At 36.7% G+C, this 17,079-nt stretch overlaps 1 protein-coding gene across 1 annotated transcript in view; it reads left to right on the top strand.

Moving 5' to 3' along the window:
* Nucleotides 1-17,079, top strand: part of LOC140165698 (FK506-binding protein 15-like) — a 126,449-nt gene that overhangs the window by 37,749 nt on the left and 71,621 nt on the right. Inside the window, 5 exon segments of the mRNA XM_072189007.1 lie at nucleotides 2,843-2,915; nucleotides 9,069-9,138; nucleotides 10,850-10,924; nucleotides 11,732-11,830; nucleotides 15,941-16,093. Of these exon segments, the coding sequence (XP_072045108.1) occupies nucleotides 2,843-2,915; nucleotides 9,069-9,138; nucleotides 10,850-10,924; nucleotides 11,732-11,830; nucleotides 15,941-16,093 (470 nt within the window).

The following is a 17,079-nucleotide window of genomic DNA, read 5'->3' as shown; positions in this document are numbered from 1 at the left end:
AAGTGCAATAGAAAAGAATCCATTTTTATTTAAGAACCGCGTTGTACCTTTTATGTTTTAAAACATTTTATATATGGTATATCCATCAGTGACCTTGTGTGAAAAAATTAAGGAATGAGCATTTACCGCTTTGTTTTTATGACACATTTTATAGCGCTACCCAATTTTAATGTTTGTCCATGAGACATCTAAAATTTAAATGTCAGCCCACTCTGTGCAAGGTTGATTTGGAACAACTACCATTTTCTTAACCTCATTGGCATTGAAATAAAATGGAGCACCCAAAGCGTTATTGCTCTTGGTCTTGTTTAAGGAGAAGAAACATTATTTGTTGTTATTTTCATTTTACTTTACTTTAAAGATGTTTATTCTCTATCAAAACCATACAAATTTGTAGGCGGGTTTTTCAAATGTCAAAATCAAAATGCGCGAAAATTGAAGTGGAGTGAATTACAAAATATCCAGTAAGTTGGACATATTGGGATAAAAAAACTGGAGTTGGAGTCGAGTGAGGTATGAAGGACTTAAAGTTATGTTAGAAAGTTTGTTTGAACAGAAAAAAAGAAATTAAATAACACAAAAATCAACCTTATTTAAGTTAAAGTCAGTTTCAGATCTGGTGCCTTTACCGTGCACTGTGTGCTCTCATTCAAAATACATGGTATCTCGTGGACAAATAATCTAAATTGGGTATCGCAGCAAAAGGACTCATACAAATTAAACGGTAGTCGTAATTCACTTCATATTTTCACAGAAGGTGGCCATTAAGTGTGGCATGTATAGAATTTTTCAATATTGGGAAAGTTCGACTTGGTTCTTACATAAATATCGATTCTTTGCTCTATTGCAGTTTTTTTGACTCACCCTGTATTTTGAAGATTTGCTATGTCAGAAAATTGAAATATCCAATTACATCAAGTCTAATGACAAGGATAAAATTAGATATAGACACGTAGGGATGGAATAGTTAAGACTAACACTGCCCAGGTCCTATGCGATGGTCTTGAAGCCTGGATGACTAATGTCTCACTTCCCCTGGCTTCCTTGCTTAGTTCAATCTGTATAACACTCTAATGCTTAGACTTCTTAATGTTAAGGTCAAAGAGTACTGCATATACTCTTGCTGTTATATGTAAGTAATTCTTAACCACTAAGCCCACACCCTGGTGCCTGCACACAGGGTAGAGAGGGTACTTGCTTTAAAAAATGATATACATATGTATGTCATGTTTGGGGGTGACTCTAAAATCCTGGAGTCCGGGACGGCCATATTGCCCCCCAAAAGCAGTAAACAGTGCATGTCGGATCCCAACCTTTCACAAAAGTCAAATGGGAGTAACTGATAAAGTGGTATCCCAGCAAACACAAAAACGTTTTAAAAACGTTTTTAATAAGTTATATTTTGGCTTTTGGTTTACATAAAACGCGTTTTAATAACATTAAAATGTCGGGTTATATAAAGGTCATGAAAACGCTTAAAAACGCTTTTGTATGAAAACAGACTACAACAATATTTTTAAAATGTTTTCAAAAATGTTATTGTAAACTATTTTTGCAAACTTTTTTTGCCAAATATTTTGTCAACACTTAAAAAACATTATGGTAAAATATTTGCACCCAGCAAACACAGAAATGTTCTTAAAATGTTTTTTCAAAACGTTTTAATAACATTTAAATGTCGGGTTATATAAAGGTCATGAAAATGTTTTCAAAACGTTATTGCAAATATTTTGGGCAAACATTTTTCGCAAAATATTTTTTCAACTCCAAACTAACATTCTGTTTAGAATGTTTTGTATCAAGTTTTCAAAAATGTTTTTGGAATGTTGTTAAAACGTTTTTATACCCTTTATATAACCCGACATTTAAACGTTTTCTGTAAAACATTTTTGTTTGCTGAGCAGTAGATTATCAAAAAATGATTTTTAATGTTATGAAAACGTTTTATACCCTTTTAATATCCTTTATATAACCCGACATTTAAACGTTTTCTGACAACCTTTTATAACCTTTTGCGAATGATGTCGAAAACGTTTTGTGTTTGCTGGGATGAAACAGTCTTGCCCAACTGTGTTATCATATCTTTGTATCATTGTAACTGAGAACAGAACTGATTGTGTTAATTGATTAATACCTACCTAATGCGGAACCATTGAGTGACCGGATCCCCAGACCCAGGCATGAGAATTTTCAGGTTTTTGGCTGAATTCAGGCAGTTTTGTTGTCCAAATTTACACATTTTTATTACTTTTTTGGGCCTATTTTGGGCAAATTCATACGCTTTTTCAGGCAGTTTTCAAAAAAGCCATTCTCATGGCTGCAGACCGGCTCCACAACAAAAACCGATAATAATCAGATTTAGTAAAGTTATCCAATTCACAGTATGACTTGCCATCAAATCATCAAGCTTATATGTGATGCGATCAAGCAAAATTAGTAGGAATTCAGAAATATTAAATTTTCAGTTTCTTATAGCATAGTAAAAAGCATTTACAAAGCTGCATTTTGCAGAATACCCTATTGAAATTGAACAACCAATTCCAAAGATATGAGCAATTAAAGAGTATCCAAAACAAAAGGAAATATTTCCTTTCTTTGGCTATATCTCAAAATCAATATTCCTGAGTTCTGACTGATTTTACTTGATCGCATCACATATTTGTTCATAGCTCATCAACGAATGTTATGTCTAAATATGTGATTTATTGTACTAGTAAATAGCAAGGGCTATGAAGGAAGATACAAAATGGGCTAGTGTGCATTCGTGTTCTAGTAGTACATCATGTAGGAAGTATAACCAGGATTGTGATGCATAACCAGTGTGTTGTTGTTATCATTTCAGATGGAGCTAATTCCGCATCAGCTGGAGGACAATCGGCCTTACTATTGGCAGTTGCAGTACACGCCTACAGATTGTAAGTCATAGGCACAGAAACATGAGAGAGAGAAAAAAGAAAAGAATTTAAACTTCCACACACTGATTAGGTTAGTTTCCCAGATAATATCCTCATGAGTGGGTTAGTTTAAATTCTTTTCTCTGTTTGTTTGTTACCTGCATGTATGACCCTTCACTTTAGTACCTAGGAGACAGGACCAAATAACAGTAAGCACCTTTTCCAGGGGAATTTTAAGTTTGCTCAATTTAAATGACTTTGGTACCAGTTTTTTACCAGGTTTTGGTAGGTTTTTACTAAAACAAAGCAGGGGTGTAGTCCAGTGTGACACACTGGTTAAGGTCTTTGTCTTTGGTGTGAGAGGCCCAAGTTCAAATTTCATCAGGACCAATAAAAATCAAATTTGCTCTCCTGTGGCTCATCTGGAAAAGATGGGGCAGATGACCCATGATAAAAGACCTTGTTACAGTCGGTTCCGATCAGGGTAATAAGCCTGATTGTTGGCTACACTTGCCTGTCCTGTAAAAATTCTCCGACCAGCTATGTACGGCGACTCCCTTCACCAGGTCACTTGCACCTGGCCAAAGTTTTGTCAGCGTTATCGCCTAGATTTCTGTTGTTAATGCCTAGATATGCTTGACATAAAAAAAGCATGAAACACATAAGAGCTAAGCCAAATCAATACCAACCAATCAGCAGCGTTGGACTTCAGATTGATTTTTGTTACATTTACACACTTTACTCTATAAGTGTATGGCATAAAATTCCTACAAAATTGTCCAGCAGAGTGATCAAAATTGAGTAGCATTTTGCCCCGCGATACCGACTATGGCCAACGCTGCCAATCAGTACAAACCAGGAGCCATATGTCAGACAAAGTATATTCTGATCCTGTGATTTTATTTTTGCATAACTAAATAAATGTATCTTTTTTAACATCCATCCATAGTAATTTTACAAACAACTTGGGGCAAGGTCTCCAATGTTCTAATTATAAATGTGCAGTCCTATCAGTGTAATTTATGCATGTGGTTTCAAGTCAAGGGTGGCCAAATGTTGGATATAGTACAGATGTAGCTCCTATAGCATCAGCCATGCACTGTACATGGCTAAGCTTAAATGCAACCACAAGGGGCAAAAGTTTACTGTATGAGATCTTGTTATGGACTGGATTGGAAAATATTATGCATGTACAGCAATAACACCTTAAGATTGATTGCATTATGGTTTATATGGTGAATTCAATCTAATTGTAAATTTCAAATCTTGATGTCTGGGGTACTTGGTACAAATAACCATACAGGAATGTGGTGAAAACATGAGTCCCCTTTTGGTATCAATGATACCTTTGTCTTTTTGACTTTTGATGTTTCCATAGGTCCAAATTTTCTTGAAAAATTGGTATAGTGATAGGGATCACTTTCAGATTCTGGCAACACCTCCCTACCCAAATCAAACTTGAGCACCCCACCCCTGGGCAGGATGTCAACAATATGTTTACATCCTTTTGAAATGGGTCACCTACATGTATGCCAATGTAATGTGAGTGGTCTATTTTGTATCAATTTCTTGAATGGCTAAAATAAAAAACACTCAAAATGAGCCATTCCTAACTTTGCCGTCTGATAATAAGTTGCTTCCTGTAGGCTTATTTCTTGTGACACTCTTTGAAGAGATAACGGAAATGGCCCCATTTAGTAAGTGCAATGTTCATTCAAGTTTACCGAGTACATGTACCAAGGTGGTTAATAGACTAAGGTCATGTAGGGTTACTTGTGGCACTTAGGTGTGTGGCAAACCCAGATAGAAGAGGGCTCAGATGTACAGGGATGGGGATAGCCTAATAGGGGAGATGAAACATAATAAGCCATCAGAGCTCTTTTTGTACCATCTACACCCCACACGTTGAATGCTCTCCCTGCAGCATATCCCTGCTATCAGACCTCAGGCAAGCTTCAGCTGCAGCTATCTGGGCGTAAACATGTCAGCACAATGCTAGTGTAATGCTGTTGAATGCCTTGATATGTCTTGACATAAAATAAAATGGAGAAATAGGACAGGTTCATAGCAAGCAATGCAAGGTTTAAATTTCTCCCAAGCAAACAGTACTTCACATACTACTAACTGGCGTATTTGTGACTCATCCAAGCATAATTTCTTCAGCACTGATATAATGAAAGACAAAGATAAAAAGACTAGTTTGCATCTGACGTCACTGTCAATCAAATTCTCTACGATCCTTGATTGGCTAATAGTGCGTATAAGGAAGGTCGATGTAAGGAAGGCCGATCGGAATAGCAGTGAATGGCGAAAATTACATACTCTTACAAGGCAAAAAGCAACTTTTCTAGGCATTGTTGACATGGTGCCTTCGCCAAAGAAAGTTTCCTACTAAGTCCAAGTTTTGAGATAGTTTCTCAAACTATCAAGAGCTATAGACCACTGAACCAATACTAGGCTTGTTTGTACTCATTTTAATGCATTTTTCATGCCGATCTCAAATATGGCCATGAAAATTTATAATTTTGAAATTTTTGAATTTTTATAAAACATTGTCGTCTGCAGTCGACACCCACATGGTGAGAGTTAAGACTGTCCAAGTATCCAGACCAATGTGGGTATTATAAAAAGACATCCTATTCCTAGATCCACCATCCTCTACCTACAGTCTGTCCACTTAGAAGTACAAAGTAAATAGACCTCGGAAACTGGAGGTATGAGAATAATTATTTCAGCGCAATGCTTCTTTGGCGCGCCAACTGCTGCACGATTTGTACTTGCCGAGCGCACCACGCTCTTTACGCGTTAATTGCGTCGCGGTCGCGTGTGACGCAAAGCATCAACCCCCGATGCCACAAATTTGGTTTGTACTTCTATGTGGACAGACTATACCTTGCAGTAGTAAGGTGAGAGGTAGACCCTCCCTCGGGTCCATGGAGAACGACTGGTAATGTAGATTACATAGCATTAAAAATCAACCCAATACATGGACCCTCCCAGTCTGTAAGCAATTTGACTTCCAGTTCCACAAAATGCTGGGAGTTCACTTTACGGATTTGGAGTCACGCAATCTTTCTATATACCACGCCCATGTTTTCACTACATTAACGCGTTTGTGTAGCGACTAAACAACGATATTGTATCCGACCAATCAACGCAGCTTGGCAGAAAAGGCTTCCCTAGCTAAATAATGTGCAAACATTTGCAAACCGCACGCGATAATATACGCAATATGGACAATAGGCCTAAGTCCGAGTCAGTGGTTGCCTTTTATTATTGCGCGCACCATGGCTCTAGCAGACGCGTGCCACTTGAGCTCAATACCTCTCAGTTGTTGACAAGTGTCCCATCCGATCTTAAGGCCACATCCCGCTGCATAGCTTTGTGCTACCATATTTGAATTGAAACTGGGCGGGCTTTCGTAATTGACATCGGAATCACCGTGCTTCGCTGAACGAATATTTGGAAGTGAGATCTCTAACAGATTGGACCAGTCTCGGAATCAGCGCTCAATGGACTTTCGCGTTCACTTATAATACTGAGTATATTTCTATATTGCTGCATGGTTGACTGTGGTGGGTGTAATTAGTGGCGTCGATTTGTGGATGAAGAGGAATGGGTTTTTGGCATTGAAGAAAATAAGGGGGGAGTTGCCATTTTTTTTTCATAGGGCATTACGTAATTATTTATTGTTACATTATCCAGAGATGGAACCGAACCGAGACTGGGGGCCAGTCTAGGTGAGAGGTAAATGTGCAAGGGGAACACAGTGACATCGCAGTTCAGTGATCAGACTCATGATCATAAAATTGTGGGTTCAAGTCACATCACAGTCAGTGTGGTGTGTCCTTGGGCAAGGCACTTATCCCGCTTGCTTCACTCCACCCAGGTGTACAATGGGGAGCTGTTATGGGTACAATGTAGTCATTCCAGTGTTGTTGTTGGTAGAGTTTGATCAGCTCATAATCAGTGGGAATTGTTAGGCTTTTACCACTACGCCAAGAAGTAGACCCACATTATGAGTGATATAGTTGACCTGTCTGTTCTACATTTTGCATGTAAAAAGAAAGTATAGGCATAAGTATAGGACTTAAATTAATAATTTGTAATGCTTCTTGCGAGATATCACAATTCTCAAAATAATATATATTGATATTAATCCGATGTGTCACAAGGCCTGCCGATTACGAGCTGATCAAACTATAGCATTATTATGGTTTGATATCCTAAATGGCAGCAGAATAAATGGAAAAGCGATTTGAAGAAAAGAAATTGAAAAGGCACTTAAAAATATCAGCATTTTTGAAATTGATTTCAGCAAATGGTGTCCTGCTGACTTGCTTCCAAAATTGCTTTTCTTTTCTGGGCAGATGTGCATGAAGCCCATGCAAGTGTTCAATTTTGACACTATGTTAGCCATAATCATAGGAAGTTTGGCAATAAACAGGCATAAAAGATGCACACACTAATTTTGGTTGATGTAGTCCCAATATTTTTAGGCAGGGGCAACATGCCTGCCTGAGAATTAACCTTTCCATAAATACACATGAATGTTTAAAACAGGCAACACGTTAACACAACCTTGTAAGTTTTAATTATTTGGTTAAATCCTTAATGTGTTATGTGTGTATAATTGACCTCATTTCCAACAGGAATGGCATACAGATATCAGCCAATGTGCTACTCCAGTTGAAATCAATATACCCCCTATTGCAGACATGACCTTAACTTCAAACACAGGGAGTGCAGTTTTCAAATAGAATCACCTATTCAGGTAATCCCATTTGAAATTCACACTCCCTGTGTGTGAGATTAAAGACATGTCTTCAATAGTAGGTGTATGGATTTCAACTGGAATAGCCTGGTACATCTTCATGCTTTATTTTATGCAAGACCTTGGTTTGACAGATTTGAAGCATTACATGTAACCATTGACATCCCTGCTGTCGGCCTAATACTGTACACTTTCCATACCCTTGGCTTATGAGAGCCCCTCCCTGAAATCCTCTATTGGAATATCAGCAGGGCTGCCTAACTGTGTCAGAGCCCTGTGTCACCTGTTTGGTGACAAGTGATGCAATGTTGTTAGCTATATGAAGGTGGCTGTTGAAAAATGCCTTCATGAACTGGAAAGGGTGTTTCTTTTACCATTTATTTTCACTCTGTAAGGGGCTGTGCAATTATGAGTCCTGGGGAAGGGTAAAATTGGGGGGGGGAAGAAATTTTTGGTGAGCCGAAAGTGGGGGGAAAGCAATTTTTGGCGAGCCGAGAGGGGGTGGGGGCAAGCAATTTTGGCACACATTCATGGGGCGCCTTTTAAATAAAACGCTCTAAAAAGGCTTAGGAAAACAGTACGGAAACGCTTAAAAATATGCACATTTTCCTGCTCGCTGCGCTCGCAACATGTATATAGACCATTTAAGGTTTGAAAATTGGGATCCCCAAAATTTGGCATGCACAAGGGGGGCGGGCAAAGAATTTTTGGCGGGCCGAGGGGGGGGGGCAAGCGATTTTTGGCGAGCCGTTTGGAAATTTTACCCCACGGGGGGCTCATAATTATTGCACAGCCCCTAACAGCTCTGAACACATAAGCTTGAACCAGCAATCTAGGCTAAAGGGTAAAAGGGTCTTGAAAATTGTACAAAGCCAGACAGCATAGTAAAATATCATGCCCTAAGTTTTAAAAAACAACACAATTATTTGTAAAATGATTTGAAGAAGGTTTATAAGGATACAAATGTATTTTTTAACCATTTAGATTTCTAGTGTTTCTTTGTTATTCATTTAAAAATCCCCTGCTTCATCATATGATACATTGTTTGTAAATACCACTAGCCTCTAGGGTACCACTATTCTTACATCGGTGAAAAAAACGTGCATCAGTCATATGATTGGGCTATTTCTTTTGAAACCCGTACACCCCCCTATGGAAGACAAAGAGTATGGTTTTCAAATAGGGCTACCTGAGTGAGTGATTCCATTTGAAATGTATACTCCCTGTGTGGAAGATTAAGGTCATGTCTTCCATAAGGGCTGTTTGGATTTCAACTGGAATAGCGCAATGTTCATTCCAATCCATGGTATTTTGTGTGTCATTTACACATATCTGGTGATATGAAGATGTGGCATATGAAATTATGTAATCATTTCTTGTTTCTTTTATTATTCGTACAGCTCGAATGGAACATACATAAAACACGGCAAGCTTGGTGCCGCAATACTTGGAAATCATGTCGCAAATGATGTAAGTACTAACGATAGGGTAAAAGAATCAAACCTGCATTTTTTACAGGACGGAGTGCCCATCTCTCTTTTGTTGGCGATTAGGCCAGACTTCACTGTGAGATGTTGCTGTGGGGGATAGCAACACCTCCTCCACAGCGAGTCTGTTACCTTCACAGCATTTTACACCTTGGTGGAAAGGAGTAATCGTGATAAAGTTTCTGATTTTGAGTTGGAGCCAATTCCGCTTAATAACCGTGCTCCCGAACTATGATAGTACTATTGATAGTTTTGTACAACTTTATATGAAAGAAGTAAAAACAACACATTTATTTTATTTTCACTTATGATTACAACAGTGTGATGCAGATACCTCTTAATTGTTAGAAAGTCAGCAGGAGACACTCGTTGCTCAGTTAAATAATTTAGTTAATGTAAGACTGTCAGCAGAACATCATAGTCTGGGATGCCCACATACTGAACAGGAAAAGAATTAGTTCTGGTGTAGACATCTTTATGTCATCAATCAATCGATCAGAGGTCACTACCGGATGATGAGCTTATAACGGCCAAATCCTGTACATAGTGTAAATCTTCATGTTAAATTAAGACTGAGAAGGATGTATGCTATGTTGATCAGTACCATATTTTCTTGACATCAATTTATTCAAAGATTTTCCGCATGTATCCAAGAAGTTCTGTAACTCACAACAGAAAGGAGCTTGACTGAAATGCTTACAGATTATAAATCCAAGGAGAGTGATGAATCACTCTCGCAATGGCATTCCAAGGATTAATCACTCTCCTCATAAGAGAGTGGTTGGTTGGTTGTTTGAAACATATTTTGTTTGCTTGTAGGTCATTAATTTTGACATGCGGAAAAAAAAATGTGAAACCATCAATTATTACCCAAAGTTAATTATGCTACTGATGAGTGCCAATTTTCCCACCAATAGTATATGAATACTTTCAGGAGAATTGAAAATGCACTGTAATTTTCAGTACAGAATGTTGTTGGTGGTGAAAAACAAAACAAACCAAAAGGGAAAAACCTGTACAAAATTGATAACAACAATAACTGCATGCTATCTGTTTTGAGGTCATTGTGGGAAATCAGAGGATCTTTTTTTGGGGCCGAGGTAATTTTCCAAGGAAGCGCGAGCTCCCAAGGTCGCTCTCCAAAGTAAAGATACAGAGGCCCAACACAAACCCTGACAATTTTTCAAGTTATTTTTGTCATTCATTACTGCCATTTTACAAATTTGTTTCATGAAAATAACTTTTGCTGAAAAGACTATTGAAAATGTATCTTCCATTCACTGTTTTAATATGTGATCAACAAGTATGCGGGCTTACTTGCGTGCTGTTTTGCGCATTAAGAAACGATATGCAAACATGTGTTATATTTGTGTGCGAGATTGGAACGATTACACACTTTATGAGTAAGATTTAATCTTGTGGTCAATTGTGAGATATTAATGACCTCCATCATTCACATTTTAACAAATAATAAAATATGATTGATCACATGCATAGCGTATATTCATGACTTTATGAATTCACCATTAAAACTTGAAACATGGAAATTGGAAGTGAATTAAAAAGTATATAACCTCTCACCTTACAAAACTGTATTTGTTACTTTTTCATAACATTAAAAATTGTGACAATATACATCATGACAAAATGTAACTTTACCAATTAATTTTCCTCATCATTTTTCTCTTTGACAGTATAAAATTTTACTGTACATAAGCAAACAGCAGCAAGTAACACATGCAAGAATCACACCGGCGTTTGTATTTACAGTAAGTATGCCTAAGTTTGAATTTTTAAATTTCTAAATTTTTAATTTTTAATTTTAATTTTTCCATCAAAATTTTAAAATATTTCAATGGAAAATCTTTCAGATGCATGAATGTATTGACTGATTCAATTTAGTAATAACATCTTGTTGTATTTTATACAATTCAAATATAATTTGTGTTCATAAATATGGCAGATAAAATATGTTCAGGGTTCATTAGGTTTAAGGTATCCATTTCATTCCTTGAATAAATTCATCGGGTCTGTAGATTATCCATAACATAAACATAACATATCGCACAATACTTCAAAACAGCAACACTGCTGATGAAGTCAATCGATGGTTGATGAAACGTCCAAAAAATGTCAGTTTTTGACTGGTCTTGATCAGATGAAATTTTGTATGTTATCCATTTCATTGTTAATTCATACACTCTGACATAGCGTGAACCAATCAGCGCCAACGTTAGAATAATGCCAGTAGTAGTAATTGTGTATAATGCATGGGCGGGTACTATGAGTACTATGCACAGTGCTTTCATTTCTCTTATGGGTTGATGAATCTATATTTGCTTGCAGTTCCAACATTTTAGGTGGTCAAAAGTCTGATTATGTTTGTAAAAAATCAGTTAATATATGTTAATCTTTTGAGGTTGTAATTTTCAATATTTCAGACTTACGTTACAGGGAGGGAAGGGGTTAGCCTCCTAAAGAGAGGACTTTTATTTTTAGGACATCATCTAATTTATGGGTTGTTCCCAAATACATGTACTGAATTGATCATGTTTTGTTCTTGTTCCATCTTTCAGATACAAGCCAATAATTATGCTACATTTTATGATGAGCAAAGGCAGAACTGGTCTGTTATGTTTGAATCAGAACAGAATGCAGTTGATTTTGCAAAACAGGTAATGTGATATGTAATACACGTATAATGTAAACTTTCTATTGCATAAAATTCAAGATTCAAATATGTGTCTATTAATTTGCAAATCTGAAGAGCAAGGTATGTTAAAGTTTGTTTTGCTTATAATAAGTGAAAATTATTTGGTTTTTGTTACAGCGCACATCAATTATGTCTCATAATACACATTAGAGTCCGTAAATCACTAGTGTAAGTGCTGCGCCCAACTGCATGCATGCCATTCTATATCAATACACAATGCGATGAGTCTCATTTTTTTCACCTATTATAAGCTAAAAAATTTTTAGAGAAGGGAGAATAGACTATGAATTAATGGATATGAGGTGATTGGGCTATGCTAAAACCAGACTTGAAGTAAATCACAACTCGAGACTTTTCAAAAATGAAGAAATGACTTGACTCAGATTTTCAGATTATTTGACTCGACTTGACACGGGCTAGTGCTAGAAATGACTCAACTTGTTATAACTCTGTTTAAAACAATAACTTTATTCACATTCTTTAAAGGAAGTGTCCGGCAATCATAACATTAGGTCTTATGTGTTAGAAAAATAATTATCAAGCACGAATCACATGGTTTTATTTAAAACAAGCTCATATTAACCATAAAACCGAATAAAAACAGCCGTCTCTCCACACGCGATTTTCCAAATTCCCGCGCCGAAATGTTCTAGAGCAGTGACGTCATGTTTATTTGTGCTCATTTGTCGTCAGGCTTCATTGAACTATTGGGACGTCACTGCTCTAGACAATTTCGCGCCGGGAATTTTGAATATCGCGTGTTGAGAGATGGCTGTTTTTATTCGGTTTTTATGGTTAATATGAGTTTGTTTTAAATAAAACCATGTGATTCGTGCTTGATAATTATTTTTCTAACATCTAAGACCTAATGTTGTGATTGCCGGACACTTCCTTTAACAATTTCTGTAAAATAGGATTATATTAATTAATAGATGTAAAAATAGATAAGATAAAACTGAATTTGTTGATCAAAATTCATTTACCTGGACTGCAAGTCAAGAGATTATACAGTGACTTGAGTCATTTGATTCGACTTGATTCGAGCTAGTGCTAGAAATGACTCAACTTGTTATAACTGTTTAAAACAATAACTTAATTCACATTCTTTAACACTTTCTGTAAAATAGGATTATATTAATTAATAGATATAATATAATAAGAATAGATAGGATGAAACAAAATTTGTTGATTAAAAATCATTTACCTGGACTGCAAGTCAATTAGTCCACCTGTTGTTAGGTCTTGCATCTGATTAGGTGAACAGGTGTATGAAGCATCGTGCTCCCACATCATGTTGTGCAGCTGTGTTATTTCATTTCTAACAACAAGGCCAGTTTTAAACGTTTGAAATTGCAGAAAGTTTCTCAAGTGTTATAGAGTAAATTTATTCGGAGACAGGTTTAAATATGATTTTTCTAAAAAGCAATATTTGTCATATTTTGTTTGTCATATAGCCAAATGTTGTTAGATTTTGATAAATATTATCTTGAGAGTCAATCGATTACGGAGCCAATCTATTTTTGTTATAAGATTGCCTGTACACTGGAGATTCAAGTGACATGATATGGTGGCTATATTTAGGTCATTATGAATTGCTGTCATGACTTATTTTGTGTACTTTGTATTGAAACAAATCTGCGATGACCTCAATTGGATGTTAAAACACATTGACTGCTTTGCTGGTTTTTGTTTTTTGTTTTTTACAGGGGGTTGTGTTTTTTTAAAAGCATAACAGGCATTGATCTAAACATGAAAAAAAGAAATTATTATCAAATGGGCAGCATTTCCTCGTAGCAGCAGTGATTCTTTAGTTTGTTTTCCCAAAGTTTTGTATTTGTTTTCAAGTTTCAAAAGTTTATGAAAATACAATCCTGGTCAAAAATTGTTAATAGTTGGAACACTTGGTGTGAAGTCTGAACCATTTCCTACGACTACAATCCTCCCCTGACCCACCAATCAATGTTGGTTATCTCTATGGGGGCATGACCAAATATACAACTGGTAACATTGAACAGGGGTATGAAGTTCCCATGTCAAAGTGTTCAAACAACATTGTTCAGGGTTGTATCAAAATTATTATCCTTTGGGGCAACAATTTTGAAAGTAAATGTAGTAAATGTCTCATTCAAGACAGAAACGAACCCGGACCCTAACCACTAACTCCTGACCCTAATTAGCATATCGTGATGTTATGTCTTAAATTAGACATCTACCATTTTGAATAACTGCAGCCACTTAAGAGGTTAGGATTGTTTGTGTTTGTAGGGGTGCATTTGTAAAAACGAAGAAAAAATGGCGGAAAACGTCCTCGGTATGCCGATTGAATACGGATTCAGACGGCCGTGTTTGCATAGTCCTAAATGGCATCCATGTTTGGAGGCAATTACAAACTTACACAGGGGGTGTAGGGGTGTGTGTACAAACATTATGGAGCAGGCAAAAAGTCTGAAGTGGAAAAAGTGGGAAAAAGAAGGAAATATTGTTCACATGCATCAATTTTTTGTGAGTGACATGGATTCACAAACGTTTATGCTCACAGGTATTTCTTTTCCTATAGATCTTTAAGAAAATACATCAAGTTTGCAAAAATAACATGCCACAAAAATGACGGTCCCTTTCAATCTCTAAAAAGGTTGTGCCGCAAAAATATGCACTTTACAGTAAATCAATGTCTGACCTTATACATCAATTTGACTAGGCCATTACTGCGGTGTCCCCGACGTAAAATTGCGGTGTCCCAAGGTCAGGGGTTCCTCCAGTTACTTGTTAGTATGCTATACAGAATTGTACACAACAGTGATTTTCAATACACGATCATGAATTGATTGAACAAATTAAGTCTCCCGCACTGGTACATCTGTGGTTCCATCAATAGAGGGCCAAATACAGTAAACGCTTCTCGGATTGGTGTATAATAAGATGTACGCAGTTTCATATTTGCTTTAATGCAAAAAGTAGGGAATGTTGATAGTAAGGCCTAAAAAATGTTTGATTGGCATAAAATAAAATAAAAATAGACCCAACCCTAGACTTTTTTCTTATTTTATTTTGAAAAAAAAGAAAAAAAATATTTAAAAAAATTAAAATTTAAAAAAAGTTTTTAAAAAAAAGTTCCAAAGCCTAAATCATTCGCGATTTACAGCTTGAAATGTGTGTGTAAAAAAATTTTTTTAAAAGAAAATTGACGACCGACCAAATTTTTTTCAGGCCTAATTATGATTTAATCATCTTGCTTTTACAGGTGGGTTTGGCAAAACTGAATGCATCGGGAGGAGCAACCAAAGGTGTGATGGGTCAAGACCTAGTCATAGGTATGGGAGATCCTATAGACCACTTGCCATGTGACGTCATTGCCCGGCAGTATGCGCGCGCATTATGGCAATTTCCATTGTTCTTTGCCCTGCAGTGTGCGTGCGCATCGTAGTCTGCTAAGGGAACGTGCATTTTAAATCGCCCGCCACATTTCACATAGTACAGGAAAGCCATTGAACAGTGTAGCGGCTCGTTCGACCATATCGACAGATGAGTCCCTCGCCTTTGTTGATAAACAGTGATGTCAAGTGGTCTATACAGACAGGAGACTCAATAGAAGTCAATAGTAATTATGATTTAATCATCTTGCTTTTACAGGTGGGTTTGGCAAAACTGAATGCATCGGGAGGAGCAACCAAAGGTGTGATGGGTCAAGACCTAGTCATAGGTATGGGAGATCCTATACAGACTGGAGACTCAATAGAAGTCAATAGTAATTATGATTTAATCATCTTGCTTTTTACAGGTGGGTTTGGCAAAACTGAATGCATCGGGAGGAGCAACCAAAGGTGTGATGGGTCAAGACCTAGTCATTGGTATGGGAGATCCTATACAGACAGGAGACTCAATAGAAGTCAATAGTAATTATGATTTAATCATCTTGCTTTTACAGGTGGGGTTGGCAAAACTGAATGCATCGGGAGGAGCAACCAAAGGTGTGATGGGTCAAGACCTGGTCATAGGTATGGGAGATCCTATACAGACAGGAGACTCAATAGAAGTCAATAGTAATTATGATTTAATCATCTTGCTTTTACAGGTGGGGTTGGCAAAACTGAATGCATCGGGAGGAGCAACCAAAGGTGTGATGGGTCAAGACCTGGTCATTGGTATGGGAGATCCTATACAGACAGGAGACTCAATAGAAGTCAAATATACAGGATGGTTATATCAGAACAAATCATTTGGAAATGTAAGTATTAGATTAGAGTGTAAAGGAAAGGCATGCTGTATACATTAAACCTATAGAGCTGCTCGCCCAGGCTCTTAACCCCCTGAGCACTACCTGATCAGCCGCACCTGTAAGATTGTAGTGTCTTTGAAAAGACTACATCTTGTAGTGTCTTTGAAAAGAGCTGTATTGTAGTAAAGCTGTCAGTGCACACAGGTGATGAGTGCACCTTGCTTGTAGTGCAGGGCAATTGTACATTCAAAAATAAGGTAAAACCATTGCTATGGTAATTAATCCTGTTACATCACTACTTCTACAGCAAATATTAAAAGAATCTTCCACGCAATATTTGTAATGATTGCTAAAAATTTGTGTAAGATGGTCTAATTTTCAATTAGGTCAATTGAAAGTTTGCCAGTTAATAAATCAATGCTTCCATTGCACATGTAACTATTGGTACTTCTTAACTACATTGTATTTATTGTGCAATTAATTCCATGAAATCAAGGACAATGCTTATTCTTGCAGCCAAGAGATGTGTAACATTCATTTATTTTTAGATGGCCGATTTATGTTTTACCCTGAATCCTGGGTTGTCACTAACGATGACACATTTAAGACACAATTAATTTTTCAAGAGTTGTTATATTTTGATAAAGTTGAGTGAAATTTTACCACATTGGTTCGGTTATTGTATGAACCTAATATCGTCTACAAGCATAGTATTTTTGATGAAAGCTTAATTATTACGAAACAAACGTAAATATGCCAATACAATAGATTGGTCTTACAATAATACTTATTTGTATATGCTTGGATCTGTAATTCATTTGCTCAAACTCCATAATGACGCCTGGAATAATTTACCTTTCATCAGAAGCACTCTATATGCTTGTACAGGAGGTTTTACGGTAGTTCAGAACATGTTACAAAGTTGATTAAATCACATACGGATCTAACTAAAATAGAAAAATACAAATAATCAAAATTGCTTTATCCAGCATTCT

Source organism: Amphiura filiformis, chromosome 12, assembly GCF_039555335.1.
Source record: "Amphiura filiformis chromosome 12, Afil_fr2py, whole genome shotgun sequence".
In the NCBI taxonomy this organism is placed as follows: domain Eukaryota; kingdom Metazoa; phylum Echinodermata; class Ophiuroidea; order Amphilepidida; family Amphiuridae; genus Amphiura; species Amphiura filiformis.
This window is presented reverse-complemented; position numbering and strand designations above follow the sequence as displayed.